The sequence below is a fragment of the Rhamphochromis sp. 'chilingali' genome (assembly GCF_963969265.1).
Source record: "Rhamphochromis sp. 'chilingali' genome assembly, chromosome: 18".
Taxonomy (NCBI): Eukaryota; Metazoa; Chordata; class Actinopteri; order Cichliformes; family Cichlidae; genus Rhamphochromis; species Rhamphochromis sp. 'chilingali'.
In genome coordinates this window covers 24,905,420-24,924,213 of record NC_137945.1, presented here as the reverse complement: position 1 = coordinate 24,924,213, position 18,794 = coordinate 24,905,420, and the positions used below count along the sequence as shown (strand labels likewise).

Here is an 18,794-nt window from a genome sequence, read left to right as displayed (position 1 = left end):
ATATCAAATCTTTGTCTCCCCCCCTCTGTTTCCCCATTCTATAACTTTTTCTCTCACCTTCATCTCGCTTGGTTTCCCTCCTTGTGCACTGCTCTTTGTTTCTTTCATCTGGCTCCATCCTCTTCATCTACCCACGTCTGTCTAGGCGTCACCATTTTCTCTCTGGGCTCTCTGTAACTTCCAGCTGATAATTAGCCAGGCGGTACAAACTGCCTTAGCTTTGTTTGTGGCCCCGGGGTCGACAGGACATCCCCATCTAACACAACGTGACTTACATAAGCAGCCGAGTCAAAGCGACGACACTGACCTCAGAGGGACCCGGGAGGCAGGAAGGCTGACTCAAGATTGAGCGATGGAACGAGATGGAGACGGAAAACGACAGAGACAGTTCTTCACTTAAGTCGTGCAACTGATGACCTGAGCATCTGTAGTGTCAGAACTCGTTGTGCAATAGCTCTCATATACTGTATTTCTCAATAAAACAGTCTATGATATATATATATATATATATATATATATATATATATATATATACATACATACATACATACATACTGGGACAACTTACTACAGTCAATATTTTTTACTTTGTGACTGCCTAGTCTGTGAAAAGTTCCACATAAATAAACCTTTACTTGTTTACTAATAACCTTCTGGGTACTAAGGATCAGGTACGATGAGGTGACAGAGATCTGGTGTAAATGTAGTCGCATTAATATTACATATACAGTCAATAATTCCACTTTACTCACATATGATGTCAAAACGTGCTACACACATTTTTTTAACACTCCTCTGAGCTTCAAGTCTTTTTTGGTAAGAAAAGAAAAAGAGGTCAGTGAGTCAGTGAGTGCTGATGCGGTCAGTGAGTTATTAATATGATTTATGAAGTCAGAAATGATGCCAGTTAGTGTGGGTAAATCAAGCAAGCACGTGTACAGCTACACTAAGATCAAAATCTCTTCACAGACCACCATCACATTTGTGTGCTGTAACTCTACCGGCTATTTTCATAGAATTAATTTGATTTTTTCATTTTTTTTTTTAGACTTAATTGTTCACTCTTACCCTTCTGCTTCCGCTGCTATCCCAGGAAACAACTCGGGCGGGGGGTGGAAGATCTTCAGCTGCAGAGCTGGCTCGCCCGATTTCCTCCTCAAATAATTCCTGAATCACTTAGCTGTATCTCTCTCCTCTTTATCTCCTTTCTTTCTCTCTGCCTCTCTTTATTTGCTATAAACCACATCTTCAGACACTTGTTCAATATTACAAGCTTGCATAAATTTTGCCTCAATTTCTACACTTCTCTAACTTTTACAAGCCATCTATTTTCATTGGACGACTTGGACTGAAACCCGAAGCTGTTTCAGCGAAAACCTGGGTATTAACGCAAGAGCTTTCCATCACGCCTATAAAGACCTGCTGACATTTATACAGTCAAATATCATTCATGAGGTCCCAATTAACCCGTTTCTCTGTTGTAGCCTTGTCCGTAAATTCCTAAGTATCGCACTGTACCTGCGATGAAGAGATCTAAATCTCAGTCTCTGTATCTGCTGAAGCGTTATTCATGTGACAGATTTGCAGCAGATAAGTGCCTCACTTTCGTAGGAACACCAATGAATAAGTGATGCTTATCCCCACTGAGTCTTGTTGCGATAAGGGGGGAGAAGAAAAAAAAAGCAAAGGTAAAACTGAAGAGAGATGGCAGCTTGGAGAGTGCAAAAGAAACCCCCCTCAAAACACATTAAATCCTTTTTGTTTTTTTCTTCCAGCCATTTTCTTCCACTAATCCAGGTTAGCATCGCAGGACGAGAGGCAGGGCACACCCTGGCCAGTCTGTCGCAGGGTTAACACAGACAGACAAGCTCAATTTAGAGTCACGAGTTGGCCTAACCCCATCTTTGTCTTTGGACTGTGGGAAGAAGCCAGAGTATCCAGAGCATACCCTTTTTGCTGCGAGGTGATGGTGCTCACCCCATATTTTTTTGTTTTTGACCAGTTTGACTCTAAACTCCAGCCGACCTTTGTCTAACTGCTATTACATTTTCATGCATAACGGTAAACCATAACTTTTTGTGTCTGACAGCTAGGAAAAAAAGCTTTCCTTTGAAGTTCAGCAATAACATATTGCAGCGTAAGACGTCTCATTGGAATCAGGTTAATAGTTTCCCACAGACAGCCCGTGTATAGCCACAAATAATAGAAGACGTAGCAGTCTAACCCTAATTGTATGATGATGAGCTTCTTTATGGGTCAGATTCAAAACGCTGGCAGAACATCAGAGAGGAGAATGAGGAGGACTGGTTTTTGTTGTTGTTTTGGTTGCCAGTGACGTAAGTTGAGGAATAGGAGGCTTTCAATCCCAAATATCTCAGCTTTAATACAGCGAGGGTTGGGCTGGGGTTTGGCTGTTAGCCACAGAGAGTTTCTGAGTCGAGAGGTCAAGAACCCAGTGTAGTCTTCAGCTTACCGCAGCTAGAGACTAATTACAGTTCGCAGGGTTGCCTGTGCTCTTTGAAGTGCACTTGTATTTATTACACGTGTATGTGTACGAGCCTGTGTTTCTGTCTGAAGATGGACTGATTAGGAGCGCAGATGGTGGATTATCTGTGCTCATGCATAGACCCTTATATATGTATGGATGCATATTGTAAGACACAGTCAGCTTTTCCCCTGTAGGGCTGCTGCTTATTTAAACACGACTGTACAAACTTTCAAAACTTGGCCTTATTTTGAGGGAACCTCTCTGGCACTAGAACAGGTGGACCATGACAAGCCACAATAACCCGGGGCTGACAAAGTTTTCTCTTTTCTTTTTCTTTCCGAATTCGCTTGTTTTCATTTACGTCCAACAGCACTGACAGAGCTGCTCTCTCCTTCACTCTCTCTTCGTGTTTCTAGGTAACGATTTGTTCCTGGTAGCCGTCCATGAGCTTGGTCACGCACTGGGCCTCGAACACTCCAACGACCCCACAGCTATCATGGCTCCTTTCTATCAGTACATGGACACGGATGACTTCAAACTACCAATGGATGACCTGCTAGGCATCCAGAAAATTTATGGTAAGCCTTCTTTTTTTCTTTTTTTTATTTAAATTCAGCAATTTGTTAAGCAAACGCAGGACACAGCCAAGTATTAGAGTTTATCAGTGTGGTCTGAGGAGTTAGTCTTCAGGCTTTAGCTGTCATACAAGCAAGCCAATAACATACTAAGCATTCATAGTCATCTTCCTGTGACATATCAAGTCAGTAGACCATGTAAGAGCTCAACTATAAGTACACTGCCCAACACACCTAACCATATGAAGCTGGCATAGCTAAAGTAAGTCATCTTCCTTCACCTGGAGCTCTTGTTTTCTGCGTTATTGTAACAAACTTTCACAGTTACAGAAATAAGATTAAGACCAAGATTCAAATTAAGGCTCAAATACTTAAATTGAATTCAATTAAGACCTACATTTCCGATCATACTTCATCATCAGAGCGCCTACAGCACGCATCCCTCATCGACACACATTTGGAGTTGACAGACGCTGATTGCACAGTGCTTTGTCTTCTCATAAAGCTGATATAGCTCTGGGGCGGCAGTGTGAAATTCAATTTGACGGCAAAGGATTTATGGAAGCACCCACAGAGTTTGCTTCTTCGGTTTTTTCACTCGTAGTTGAATTAGTAGATTGCAGTGACAAAAATCAGTTATCAGTCTGGATACTTGTAATGATAATTCAGACGAGGCTGGCTTGTGGAGGCGGAAGCCTTAATGTTTAAATGTGTTATCGGGAGTGCCGATGCTGTCGTCTCAACCTCAGCTTGACATCTAAGTTCGGAAACGACTCGTTGGCGAATGACAGCATCGTTCCTTACTGCTGTCGACACTGTACACCAGTCACACTCTGCTGAATGGCTGCATGCGCGCACACACATAGAACCTGCCATCTGCTTACATGGTCAGGGCACGTCCCTCTGGGAGTGACAGACCTGGGCAAGCGATCAAATCTCTCTTCATCCCTCTCGTGTTTTATTCCTCTGCATTGCCCCTCCCTCCCTCTCCTCTGTGTCGTACCAAGAGTTGAAGGGCAGGACGACTGATGACAGCTCTGCTCTCAGCTTCGTACCCCCCACCCCCCTCGCAGTAATTGGCCTCCATTTTTTTTCCACATGCCAGTGCCGGTGCTAGATGTGGTACTAAACAGGAGAAGAGGTGGGAGGTACACAGCTTACATCGAGTACAAGGTGATGCACTTAAGGTTGAGTAGGAAAAAAGTGCGACTTGGTTCTGTGTGAAGGTGAAGCGGTATAAGGAGATGCGAAGGAAATGCGAGTGAATTGGCGTTCATTTACAGCTGTTGGCTTGCAGTCTGGGAGAGTCGGGCACAATCATACGAGGAACTGTGGGAAGCTAAGAGCTGCTGAGGATCAGTTGACCTCTAGAGTTTTTGGACGTTTTGGCTTTGCTGCTTCTGTTTATTCCTTCAACTCTTTGAACCGTAGTCACAAAAAACACTGTAAAGTGCATTCGATATGTATTGACTTATGTGAATAAAAAGTTTGGCAGCTTGAAACTGTAAAGAATGAAGTACAGATCACATTCAAACCTATAGATGTGGCATTTCTGTCATGTAATCTTTTTTTCTTCCTGGACAAATCCAAATGTTCCCACTGGGCTTTGAACTTAATGACTTCCTGCGTTCTCAGAGCCCACTTCCTTTTTACAGAAGCAGCAGAGCTCAGGCACCATGATGTCGATGACTGGGATGACAGAAACAAAAATCATTAATGTTATTCAGGCCATAATTGTATTGAAATTCAGCTGAAGCCCTCAAACAGTAAACATGATTTAAAAGTTGGGCTGGAGTTTATATTTTTAGGACCTTTTAAAGAAAACAAAATGAGCTAAATCTAATTTTACATAAATAACTAAAGGGTAAATCTGCCTTAAACTTCTAAATGGCCGGATGCCCAACAAGAGCTGCATTAAATTTTAAAAGTCTCACATGTCATATCTTTTAGGCCTCGTTAAATCTTTGTTTGATATTTTTCCTTTAAACCATGACCATTAGCCTGTGTCATAATTCCATTATGAACAATAAAACACTCCAATATTGATATTCTCATTTTCTGTATATGTTCACTCTTTGCACATTTATATCTTTAACCACACTAGCATGCTAAAAACAGGCGTCAGCATATCCACATTGCTAGTTGGTATGTCCACATAGATTGGCTAACATATCAGTAGTGACCCTGGAGTCAGCTACAGCAATAACACTATCCTTTACTACTCCACCATGACTGTCACGTAATACTTCTGAAGTTTCTCTGTCACACAGGCCTCCTGTTTCTGCACTTACATCTCTTCACATCCTGCTAATGGCTTTAGTAGTAGGGATGAGAGGTCAGCAGCAGCTGAGGTAGTGGTCAGGGAATTGCAACATGAGAAGGTGAAACCATGATGCAAATCGAGCCAAATATCAATAGTATCGATACTCATGCTGGTATCAGTATCGGATCGATACTAGTGTGATAGGATTGATTTTTTTTTTTCTTTCTGTGCTCTAAATTCAGTATGTAGCCCACTAAAAATAAAATAAGTACCTCAAACATGCACTATGAAAAATGTCTGAACTTTTTGTGTTGAGTGTTTTACATAATACACAGTATTTATTTAAATCCAAACAGATCAGCAATATGAACGTGAACTACGAGTGGTTCATGAATGAATTCTGTGGTTATAAAGGCTCTCCAGCTCCTTTGTTCTTAGGCTGCATTGCTGGTTTTCATCTGTGTTCCACTAATATCTGTAAGTGTGGGAAGTTTGTCTCCCACTCCCACCCACAGAGTTCGCTGATTAGATTCCTGTTTCAAGTGCACAGATCGGTGGAATTAGCTGATTGGTCCAGCCAGTCACCACAGTACTGGTGTAACACGTGGGCCACCTGGACATCTCCAGTAAATTAACAACAGCCAGATGCTGAAATTACAGGGTGACCAAAAGAGCCAAAATCTGCCCCCAAAAAAAGCTGTGTTTATCTTTTCTTGTCGTCGGTTTACCACAATGTAGCTGCAAGTACACATTTGCCTGTTTGTTTACACGTCCATCTGACTGTGAATCTCCCCCATGCTTACATAACTTCAGAGTACTTTGGCTCCACTAATCTGGGATGTATTTCAGGGGATTAACTTCAGTCAGTGAATGGAATCACTCTCGTGTAGACCCGCTGATCAGTTTTGTGGACTGGGTGATGGCTTAATCCTGCGATTGTCTGGTTTGTCAACTACAGATGGATGACACATTAAAGGAAGAGCCAACGTAAAATGTCTAAGTAGCCACTATATGTTGCCAGGACAGCTTCAGTGGGCCTTGGCATTGATTCTGCAAGTCTGTGAACGTCTGCTGAAAGAATGGAAGGCCATTAAAATCATACATTTTATCTGATTAAGGTGAGGTCTTTCTGTCACGTTATGGGCTGAATATTGGTCTCTGTTGGCAGACTGTAGGGATGTACGGATCGAAACGTCTACCTGCAGAAAGCGTCTGCTGCCAGATAGAGGCTAGCGTGCCAAGTATGTGGTGTTATTGTTGGTCCAATCAGTCAGCAAAATTATAAGCACAAAGAGCTGACGTGAAATGAGCGTCTGTACTTTTAAGACTGCAATTTTCTATCTTTGGAAGTCTGCACGGGATCTCGTTAGCACAGGTTGAAAACAACTCTAGAAAGCTCTGCGCAGGCAAATACCTGCGCAAACGTGACACAGGCGCAGTACCATGGAACAAGCGTTAGTCTTGTCACAGTCTTGTCTTCCTCAGTCTGTCTGCACCTCATCCCCTTACAGTCACAGAGTGCGTTAATCATGCAGCGTCATGCGTTATTCATAGGCAACGCCCATTTGTTATTAGCCACTGCCTCAGTGTGCATAACTCCTTTCCCTTTATCACGTACAGTAATTCATGAATTTGGCATGAAATCACATGATCTACATTTATTAAACCTAATTCTGCTCTGATGTTTTTTTGTGTCTTTATAGCGTATGATATTATGCTTTGCTAAGCTGAATCTCTAAACTTTGCAGCGTTAACATCTACCCACTGATTTCTACCCACTGACCTCATCTTGTTTATCCGTGGACTCCTTTCTCTCTCATATCTTTGTTGAGTCCTCGTTGGCAGCCTTCATCACTTCTTACCTTTGTTTGTTTGTTGTTGTTTTTCCAAGTGGCACCACCAAACTTGGCTTGAACATTCGTTTCTCCTGCAAGATCAGAGTGCTGGTTAGCTTCAACTGGTGAAGTAATGAAAAAGCAAAACAACATGTTGCGGAGACGTATAAGATGTATTTCTCTGACTCCCCGCAGGGCCGCCCGATAAACTCCCCCAGCCCACCAAGCCTTTGCCAACGGCGCCCTCTCCTCGCTCCCATCCTCCTTCGGACCCTCGTAAACAAGACAGGCAGACGCAACTCCCAATGCTGCCTACGCGACCGTCGCAGCCCAATGCTAAACCCAACATCTGCGATGGAGGCTTCAACACCCTGGCCATACTGAGAAGGGAGATGTTCGTCTTCAAGGTAAAACAACAGCATGTGATATCACAACAAAGCTAGGGGCTCTTCACGTTTGGTTTGTTTCCAGCAATCTCAAGTTTTTAACCCAAGAGCTGTTTTTTTCTTTTACCAATAGCCTGGATCTCTTAGCTGTGTGGGAGCACAGAAATCATTGTTCCCAGTCCAAATCACCACTGAGCTAGAAGAGACTTCATCCCTGCACCATACGTCTGGGTGTAATACATAACTTGACTAGCTGATAACACCAACACAAGAACAACCTGGCCCTACAGTCCATCTCTGTTAGTCTTAATTAAGACCAACAGAGAAAAATTGTGATAAATATTTTATTAAATATATGAAAACACAATTAATAATAAATACATGAAAATACACTGGGAATCCTACTAACAAGAGGGCTCAATTTCAGACTGATAGCAGCCCAGCTCGGTCTTATGGTAGGATTCATGACAGGTCATAAGGTCAGTGTTAGCATGCTCAACAATCTCATTTTGCAGCACGAAATAACTGAAGTAGAAAACTTTATCTAATCGGATTAAACAGATATTGACAAAGTTTAGCTTTGAGGATATAATCTCCATTTGAAACAACAATATTGTAAATATGTATTATAAATCTGTGTAATATAAAATGTGTAATCGTTTAATACACAATAGTACATATAATAGGATCTAATATATACATGATTTTAAATTGATTGCATCCTGCTTGTTATCATCAGCTACTTTTTTGGTTTTGTTTTTTAAAGTTGGGTTGTAGTTACATGCAGAATAAATTGCTGTAAGTTTGGAGGATTATCTAAATATTATTACCTAAATAAGAGCTTTTTCTGTTATTCTGCTTCATGTTTGGCATGTGCATAGTGTGGAAAAACTTCACTTGATGGTAATATAAGTTATTTCACAGTTTCACAGTGCGGTTCTAGCTTGTGGAAATACTGTGGAACCTGTTCTGTTCTCTTGAAGCTGTTGCCTCTGTATTTTATCCCATTATTAAAGAGGCTATTATGTCTGAAGGAAGACTTCCTAGTTAACTTGGGGTCTATTGAACTAGAATTTACAAAGAAGGAAAGGCATGCAGTGCACAGTAGAATACAGTTTCTCCTTCTCTAGAGAAGCTCAGCTTGGTTTTCATTCCAGTACAAGAGAAAAAACACACATCTTTATCCTTGGTCTTAGCTTGTGAGAGCGAGACCTTGGCAACATGCAGTAAGGAACAGAGAAAAACCCTGGGGCTGCACAAAGCTGTCCTGTGTTCTCCACAGAAAGGAGAAAGAGTGCCTCTAATGCTTTATGTGAGTGTGACTGTATTTTCTGTGGATATAAGTAGACAGTATTCATTGGTTAAATAAGAGACTTGTGGAGCCAGAGTAAAACCAGTTTTCGTCCTCTCTGCACCCCTCGCTGCAACTTTCTTCTTGTTGACTCAAAAAATAAATTTAAAAAAAAAGGATTCGTGGAGCTGAAGCTGCTGCCTGTAAGGATATTTACCCAAAATTAGACTGGAAGCCCACACTGAGCCTGGTTTGGCTGTGGAAACAATACCTGCTTGTCACAGTAGTCTAGTCCAGCCTCTCTCTTTCACATGGTGCCTGCAGCAGCAGCTACTGTCAGCCTTCATTACTCCCAGGGCAACAGCCTGTCCTGATGGAGTGATGAGGATCATGGGATGTCTACAGAGCTCAGAGGTAGTGCTGAGATAAAAAAAAAGATGTTCAGCAATCAGCCAAATGTTTTATGACTTTAGGAAGTGAAGGAGAAAGGCTCTAAATATCTGTCCCAGTGATCCCAGCGTCTGAAATTAAAATGTGGTTCACTGCTGCAGAAGTTTCCTGGTCTTAATTTATCACATTGGTCGTCTCAAGCATGACTTTGATATTGTTTATATCTAATCTGTTTATATATCCAAGCATTGTTTTTTCTCAGTTGTTAAGGTTCAAAATTGGGGATGGAAACAAGAGAAAAAACCACAATAACAACACTGGTCCGGTCGGGTTGAGTCAAACGATGATTTTAATGAACACACGCGTGGGAGATGGACACTGATGCAGACAGCCTCAAAATCTCAAAATGGTGGAGCATTGCTCAAACTTTTATAGCCTCTGGTGCCTCCACCTTATCATAAAAAGCCTAAACATTTACATGCTTTCTCTCACACAGCGCCTAAGCTACGACCTTGGCTCCCTGCTTATCTGCTCCTGCTGAGATGGGGCAGAAAACTCCAGCATATTCTGTTCTCTTCTAATCAGACAAATAAGACAATAACTCTCTGTGCACAGTATTTCTTATAACTCAGCAGTATAATGCATCATAAAGCAATGTCATTCATTCACAACAAGTCAGCAGTCTAATGTAATGCAAATCAGTTTAGCTAATGCAATAGTTATCAGCTTCTTCTAATTCAGGAGAATAATGCAAACTAATCTACATAATAATTCACAATCTTTAATTCGGGGTATAACATGGCATAAAATAACACTACAATCCAACACAGTCTACATGAATATTTCGTTATTTTTTTTAAATTTATGGCTACCTATATATTTACCTTTGCCAAAGAGGTTATGTGATTGGTTTAGTTTGTTTGCAGGATTCAGGATTATTGAAAAATTATTATTCAGAAACAACAGTTTTGCAGAGGTGGGGCTTGACCCACAGACTATATTTATTTATTACAATTAAATATCAATTAAAATGGGAAAAAAACAGTGAGGTGAGAAATCATCCTTATATTCACAAGAAGGTTTCAGACACAAACCTGGATTCTTCTGGATCAAGAGACTCTATTGATGCTCGGTGTTGAGTGAATTTTCAGCCTTGGTGGAAGGATGCTGTGTATGTGCTCCGCTGCTTTACTGTGAGGACCTAAAACAAGGGATGTCATGATTTTATTGTTATGAGCCAACCATTTCATATAACTCACACCTTACAATTGTAGGATATTGTTGATCTCAGCACTGTGCTGAAGATGTGTAAAGCACAAAAGAATCTGCTTCTAGAGGCTCTTTAAAATTAGACACTAGTATGTTTAAAAGGCAGGGGTCAGTGTAAATATTGGAAAGATGTATTTCTGTAAAAGGGGTAAACGTCCTTGGCAGTTGTGATGAGGACACACGATAGCTCCGAACATTGTGAATGAATTCTGCTAGAACTTTGTAGGGGTGTAGAGGGGGTCATGCTAAAATTTGGCTTCCATCCACCGACATCTTCAAGCTCATCCTCACGATTTATTGGTGGAAAACTGACAAAAAGGCTCGTAACTTAGAAAGTACGATTCTTAGTGTGGTGTATATTGTCAGCATATAGTAAGTACTGTTGACAGATTTAAAATAGCATGTCACATTTGACCTCTGACATCTCCTTTAAAGCCAATAGATTAATCTGAAGGTCAAAGTGATAATAATGCTATTTGGAACTATTGAAACCTGCCATTGTTTGCATTGACAACATACAGGTGATGATCTATGCTGATTCTAAATGCCATGTCACCTTGGACCTCTGACCTCTTCTTCAAGGTCAAATAAGGTCAAACTTTTGTAAAAATGGCTTTTATCTTTAAATGAGGCTAAAATTTTACTGCCTTTGTTTATGCTGGCAACATTTAGGAAATGATATTGTCGATGCCTTCTGCTAAGGTGATCCCAAAATGTGTTATATCTTTAAAGTATCGTCAAGAGAAGGAGAATGAGCTTTCCTAGTTATATAGATAATAATAACAATAAGCTGAAGTTAATAATGTCCAGTTATTTATAAATGAATACCTGTTATAAAAGGCTGTAAGTGTAATAAGCTAAAGTTTTAGCCTAAACCCTTTGCTCAGTAATTTTTTGTATTGATTTCATTTTTGTGTATTGCTAGGATTTATTTACTTATATTTACACTTTCAAAATAAAAGAATCATTTTTATTATTGTATGTTCCAATAGTTCTCCAGGATGCAATGGACCTGCAGAGATGTGATGGTTTGTGGGGAGAGAGCCCATTTTAGCAAACAGATATTAAAACGATAAGGAGCATTTTGATGAAGTCATATTTCAGCTGTTTCTTTTGTGTCGCACTTGCTGCTCATCTGTACACTGCAGCCTTGTTTTGTTACGCATCATTTGGCTTAGTCCCGTCACTTTTCTATTAAGCACTGTATTATCAATTGTTTCATAATTCACAAACTCTGTAACGTAAAGCTGTGATGTATGATAGCTTATGTGCACAGTGCTTGAAAAACAACCCGTATGCAAAAGACATCATGTTTGCAATTTGTCTTAGTTAATGATAGTGTGCTAAATAAGCAGGGGAACCTGTAATTGCTCGGCTTAAGTGGGTATCCACTTATGTTAAATTGGCATGGTGCTTCCATTATTTTGTTGGCTTTCAGCGTTTCGCTGGCACCGCCTCACATTTTCCTAAACATCCCGGGGAGCGAAGGGGAAAGATTTGCAGAACACATGTAAGCGTAGCTGTAAATCCACTGTGTTCACATCGTTAAGACCACCAGCAATATCAGAGTCATGATGATTTGTTCTCCCCTTAGAGTAATCTGCGTCTCAGCCCGTGAATCAAGTGTGTTTAGTGAAGTGAAATGAATAAGGGAGCACGGGTTTGACTTGGATTCCATCTCCAAGTGTGCTTTTCTGGAGGAGCAGGTGGTCCTAATATTTCTTGATTCTCAGTGAGTATTTTGCCAACTTTCTGCGAGCAGACTGACGTATCGTGTTAACGCCTCTTTCCTCCTGGTAGATGAAGCTGCCCAACTGTAAAACAGTTTATCTGGAATCATAATTAGAGATGTTTGGATTACTCCGGACTCTGATAAATTCCCTTCAGAACCAGCCAATGTACACGCACGAGTTTACAGACTGGCTGCAGCGATGGCTCGCTGAGTTTTCAGGGGGTTTTTAACTTCACAAGGCTGATTTGTTCTTTACTTGATTGTTCGATTGATTCCTTGCTTGGTTACTTTGCTCTGCGGGTCCATTTGGCCCCACATAACTGGGTTGTATTCACCATCCCAGCTTGATTGTTTTGGAAAACCAAAGGCCAGTCGATGCCAAGTCATTATAGCAGAGATCTCAGCGGTCCCGCCGCCCCTGACAGGTGGTCCAGCAATGTAAAGTAGGGAGCTTTAAAGTGAAGGTGATCTGGTGAAATTCACTGGGAGCAGTGGGGTTTTCAGTGCAATTTCATTGTTGATATGCATCATAGTAGGCTTTTGCAGCTCATTGTTAGAGCAATTCAGAGCTTGGATTTCTTTTCACATGGACCCGCTGCTCTGCAAAAGGAAAAATAGGCTGCAGGAAAAAGTATTGTTGTATTTAAAATGATCATTCAGGGCAGAACTCTGATGAGGATGTATGTCGAAACTTTGGATATCGCAAGTATTCTGTTTTAAAACATATAGGAGGCTACAGGTTTGTATACGGAACATCTCTTATCAAACCAGGATATTTGGATGATTGCTGTCGGATACTCATCAAATATTTTTGCTGTTCTAGACCTTCAGATGCTCACAGAACAGGTATTCTTAACGAGTGGCACTAAAACAGCAGCAGAAAACAGTGAATCAAGAGCGACAACGTTGCCGTGCAGAGACAGAGGTTTCTGTTTTTAGAAAATATTCACATGTTCCACCTGTGAATTTAAAACGGAGAGCAGATTATCAAAGACTCGCTGGGAAAAATGTTCCACTTTCACGTAACGTTACAGATTCAGGATCGATGAGTAACATTCAGGGCTGAGACGCCCTGATTGTGGCTCTTTATGACGCAGAAGTCCTTGTTATAAAGAATGCTGGGATAGACTAGTCTTTCAAGCAGTGCTGAAAGATGTCTGATTTATACGGGTTAACATTAATCTACACAGCCAGGCCGGGAGTCATGCTTGTTAAAGGTGGTTTTTTTACGGTGGCTCATTTTTCTTTCCTAGTGAGGTGACACGGGGTCACCCGGGGTTCACCGATGACTTCACAGATCCAGTGTCAACGGTAAATGCCCCGTAAAGCTACAAAGTTACTGTTGTTTTATGGTCGCAGCCACTTCAGGTTCAACTTTCTGTGAACCCGCAGGCCATATGCTCTCCCACCGGAGCTGGAAGCAGCACACACATTCATGTATATGCATGCGTACACTGGTGAAGAGTGCTTTCTCGGGCTTTAATTGCAACCAGTTTTTTCCCGCTGTACCGCAAACGTGCCCGCGTGTGACGCTTATGCTGTCTGACAACAAGCAGACCAAAAAAAAGTTTCCAGGAGTTCATTCAATTCCCATCAGGCTTGGATTGTAGTAAAATATGGATGGAGTCTCAGACATCATAATTAAAGTTTGGATTTGGGTTTATGGCTCACTGCTGTCTTGTCAGTTTTTAGAGGCAGAAAATCCAAACAGGGATTTGAGGATTTTAACTAAACATTCCCTACAACATGCTTTTCTTATAGCTGCAGTATTGCCTTTATGGAGCAAGAATTCAAAACAAGGATGCAAGGATTACAAAAAGGGAAATTACTGTGCTCATGCTTTTCTTTGTGCTATAAGGTTTCTTTTTTTCCCAAAGTAGTTTTTATCCCTAAAGCTAATTTTTTTAATTAAAGCTCACTGTTCAGTAAAACCTCTCTGTGAAAGCGGTGCTATAGAAATTGTTGTAGCTCTTGTTAGGTGATAGTTTAAATCTCCAAATTCATTTCACCCACTATGTCTCTGCTGTCGTTTAACAGTGACTCATTATGTTCGGACACTTGTAGCTGCATTACACGGACAGGATTAGAGCCTTTTGTTGTGCCCACATGCAGGTATACGTTTTTTCCCCTACAGGTCTATATATAAGCTTCCACCCAACACTCGACACACTAATGCTTTCATCTACTCTAGCTTCCATTATTGGTGCGTTGCCCGTTATATAGACATATAATAAATGGAAACTACCACCCCTCTCGCCCACTCACTGAGGGACACTTCCTTCCTTCGTGTGGACAGATATAGAGCAGGGGATTCTGCCGCGGGGCGCCTCGCTGTTCAGGATTGCCGATGCCGGAGCCACGCTCCTTGACTATGACATCCATTAATGAGAAAGCAGTTGCCAAATGGGCAGTAAGCTGTCGTGTCTTCTTAATATCTTTTTGAGCAGTGAAATGAAAAGCAAGAGAGAGAGAGAGTCCAAAAATAGCGCGCGTCTGGAGTGGATTTTTGGACAATTGTAAGACTTCTTTTTCAGGTGTCCTGAGAATTCAAAGAGAAAGAGAGATGAAAAGCTGAACACCACTCTCGTGTCTAATTTTAATCTAAAGCCTCTGGGTGATTAGCTTAGCTTAGTTTAACTGAGCAGAAAGATGAGAAGCAGGGGGGAAGCAGCCAGCTTGGGCATGCTCAAAGGTAACAAACCCCCTACCAGCACCTCTGAATTTCACTTAATAATGTGTTATGTGTTATCATTTGTTTTAATCTGTACCCACATTCCAGTTTGAAATGTGCCGGCCGCTTGCCCATTTTCTAATCTTTATGTTAAGCTAAGCTAACTCTCTGATCCTTTTCTCTTACCATATGTTTAATGTCCTCCTGTGAGATTGGTACCTAAGTGCTTCAGAGCAGGAATGTCAAACTTCAAGGGGCCACGTACAGCCCACTTTGATCTCAGGTTGGACAAGAGGAGTGAAACTTGACTTTCTGTCAACCTACAGACATTTAACTACTAATTTAATCCCTGTGATATCTTAATATAAGATGAAGAAGTGTAATTTTAACAGCACATCTCAGCTTTTTTGCATAAAATTATAGAAAAAGTTCTGCTCACTAAGCAGAAAGTCATTCTGTGGTTTATCTATTCTATCTTTGGTGTAGCAAATACAGGTACAAATTTATGCCATCCATCGTATTTTCCATTATAGCCATTGCTCGGCCAATTCTAGTCCCTGGGCCTTATGTTTGACACCCCTGCTTTTTAGCCTTTTTAGCAGCGGCAAATTTCCCCATGATGACATAGTTTTTCCCGAAACATAAACACACCTAGTTAAAATAAACAGTTGCAATTGTTGTTTCCCATGAAATCACTTTTTGTTCTCTAAAAAATACGACTGAAGTTTATTTCAGAGTATAAAATTGCAGAAACTGATAACACAGCCAGTCATTTTGGCAGTTTGATGCCGGAGCTGCTAAACACCGTTCTGCACTCTTGACTTTGGGGATGGAGGCTTACATCGTGCACAGAGCGCCACGCTGACATTTATTGGATTGGAAAATGTCCCCACAAAGATGAACTGTAAAGCTGGCGTATTAGAATTAAAATCTAACGGAAAGAAAGAGCTGCAGGTTGAGAAGTGAAAGCTGCCGTGTTTTGTTGCGCTGATGAAGGTCGCGCTTCATTATTTACAGCAGTTACAGTTACGTCCCTGCAGTCTTGCTTCTTGGCCTTGAGCACATGTATGAAATGAATGAATGAAACAGCTTTTATTTGTCACTAGCAGGTTGCCCTGCAGCGAGATGGAAACCTCCCCATTTCCATTTCCATGTAGAAGGCGTACAAAATGCATCAGCGCACATGTATTTAAGAAAAATCTTCTAGAGTTCAGTTCCTCAGCGAACAGAGTAGACTTCAGCAGATAGATAACTGTGACCTTAATCCTCATCCGTCTGAAATATTTGCACCCGTGCTCTGCTGACGACTCAAGCCGAGTGCGTGCGTCATGTTAGACGAGTGAGAGGTCAACGCGGCTGTCATCCAGATATCACTGCCTGTCATATTCTCACCTCTTCTCTCAGCACATAAACACAAAAGGCGGCAGCAGATGCTTACCCGGGGCTGACGTGGGTGTCGAGGTTTTTAGGTTTAACCTCATTTTTACACAACAAATTCAAAAAAGCGTTGATCTCTCGGAATAGCTTCATTGTCTCCACTTGTTGTTCTTTGCTAATAACAGGGCGGTCTACTTGCTCTTTTGTCCTTTGCAGAAAGATTTCACGCCGGTTCTTTTCATTTTCATTGATTGATAAGTATTTATGCAGTGTTCAACGATTTGAGTCACTTCTTAAATGTGCCGTGTTCTTGTTTTTCATTCCTGTGTTGGCGCTTTACGTCGGGGCAAAGTCTGTAAGTCATCAGCCTCGAACTTTCTAAGAGTCTGATTGAGTCATGTACCCAGCATGCCGCTGTGAAGGGTCGGCGTGTGAACGCGTAGTGTAATTCACACCAGTGTGTTTCAGCTCGGCTCACAAAGATTAGTGATGCTGAGTTGTTTTGAATCTCTGTAATCGTTTTTTTGCCCCTCGCTTTCTAATCGTCTCGTGTCACTTGGTTACCATTTTATGTTGTGATTTTATGGTCGTTTGCATCGCTGGTTGTCAAGGTCTGCGGAGGCAGACCGTGCGGAAAGGTGTGTGGTGGACCCAGGTGCGAACACAAACGAGGATGCAGGAGTGGATTCCAACAAAAACGAGCCTTTTATTATGGCTGAAAAACTCATAGAAAAGAACAACAAAGTAACTGAGGGAAAACCTGAACATAGACTGGGAAACTATGACTCTAATGAGATTTAGACAGCAAAATGCAAACTATGGCTGGGATACTACGACAAGGGGTAGGGGAAATAACACAGACGACGCGACACAGACTACATGAAACACAGAGACTAAATACACATGAGGGATGATCAGGGGAAGTGGATGCACACGGGGAACACAGGTGACACTGATAATCATAACAAGACACGGCAGGAGTGAACGTAACACTGATGGGAGATGGGCAAAGTAAAGCAGGACGTACACAGAGGTTCAAACAGGAGGAGAGAGAGCACGGGGAGAACGCAGACATAACGGGCTGGGGAAAACATAGAATAAAGCACAAAGGGAGACGAGGGCTCATAAATACATAGAGGGCACACAGGGGGGAGAGAGCCATGAAGGGAAAACACTTAGGGAACAACACAACAGGGCAACTCAGAAAACATGGCCTAAATAAGGAACAACATACAAAAATACATGAAAACTAAGAATACTGGGCCCACATGGCCCAGGACCATGACAGCTGGTCTTTTTATGATTTTCTGGATCTCTGTACACGTCTGACGCCACTTTGCTGTTGTTGTTGTTGTTGTTGTTGTGTTCTCTTTGTGGTCATTTTGTGTCACTTGGTTGTCATTTTATGGCTGTTTTGCATCTTTTTGTGTAACTTTGTTCACTTGCACGCTTTACTAATCATTTTGCCTACATATGCAATTGTCTTGGATTTCTGTACATGTTATTGCATTTTTTTGTTCTTTTGCATTTCTTTCTCATTTTTTGGTGTCACTTTTATGATTTTTTTGCATCTCTTTGTAGTCATTTCGAGTTTTTTTGGCTGTCTGGGCACATTTGGCTTCACTCTGTTGTTGTTTCGCCTCTTTGTAGTCATTCAGTGTAATGTTATGGCTGATTTGCGCCTCATTTTAGTATTTTGCGCCACTTTAAATCTCAAGTGATACTTGAGGCTGTTTTGTTTGTTGAATCTATCAGTCATCAATAATCTTCCCCACCCCTACTAGTAGCAGACACCAAAAGATATTCCCACAGGTCAGGTGTCAATGCTGCGGTGGTTCAGAGCTGTTAAGGTGGAACGAGAAGGATCCGAGCATTAATTAGGCACACGGTTTTAGTCGGGATTGCTGATTGGTGTCTCTGTGTAATGATTATTTGCCAGTCATCTTGCGGCAGAATCCTCATGAATTAATGCGCTAAACAGATACCTGTTCATTTCAGAATTAATGAAGTGCAAAGTGCTCTCCATCGTGTGTGTGTGTGTGTGTGTGTGTGTGTGTGTTTTGTTGATTTGTCAGCTCAGCAGGTCAGGTACTTCATGCAGTACACCAGTGTGTTGTGCAGTATTGATTTTGCCAACAAAACACTCGGTTCAGCTGTCGGCGAGGCAGTTTGGGATCCGCTTCGCAAACTTTCCTCAGCACAAAAACTCATCGGTAGAACCAGATTTTTTTTATTTATCCAGGAGGGCAGAATTTATATTCCTGTAGAAACCAGATTTGAATTCAGCCTCATCGCTCTGAATGCATCGTCATGTGCCACGAGACTGTATACGTGATAAACTCCGTACCGCCCTTTTTCTCAAAGCGGAGAGCGGTGTGATATTTCCATCTTTCGCTAAGACTGAACTCGCTCTGATTATTCTGAACGTTCCTGTAATTGAGAAGCGCCTGCTGAAATTTTCTACAAGTCGCCCGAGCTTTGTTTTCAGAGTGGGAGTGGGAAGTTGGGGCAGGCGGG

At 41.6% G+C, this 18,794-nt stretch overlaps 1 protein-coding gene across 2 annotated transcripts in view; it reads left to right on the top strand.

The window, feature by feature from the left end:
• Positions 1–18,794, top strand: part of mmp16a (matrix metallopeptidase 16a (membrane-inserted)) — a 75,151-nt gene that overhangs the window by 45,887 nt on the left and 10,470 nt on the right. For both annotated transcript variants that reach the window (XM_080865209.1, XM_080865208.1), the window contains 2 exons: positions 2,905–3,066; positions 7,357–7,568. In XM_080865209.1, the coding sequence (XP_080721335.1) occupies positions 2,905–3,066; positions 7,357–7,568 (374 nt within the window). The remainder of the gene's footprint in view (positions 1–2,904; positions 3,067–7,356; positions 7,569–18,794) is intronic.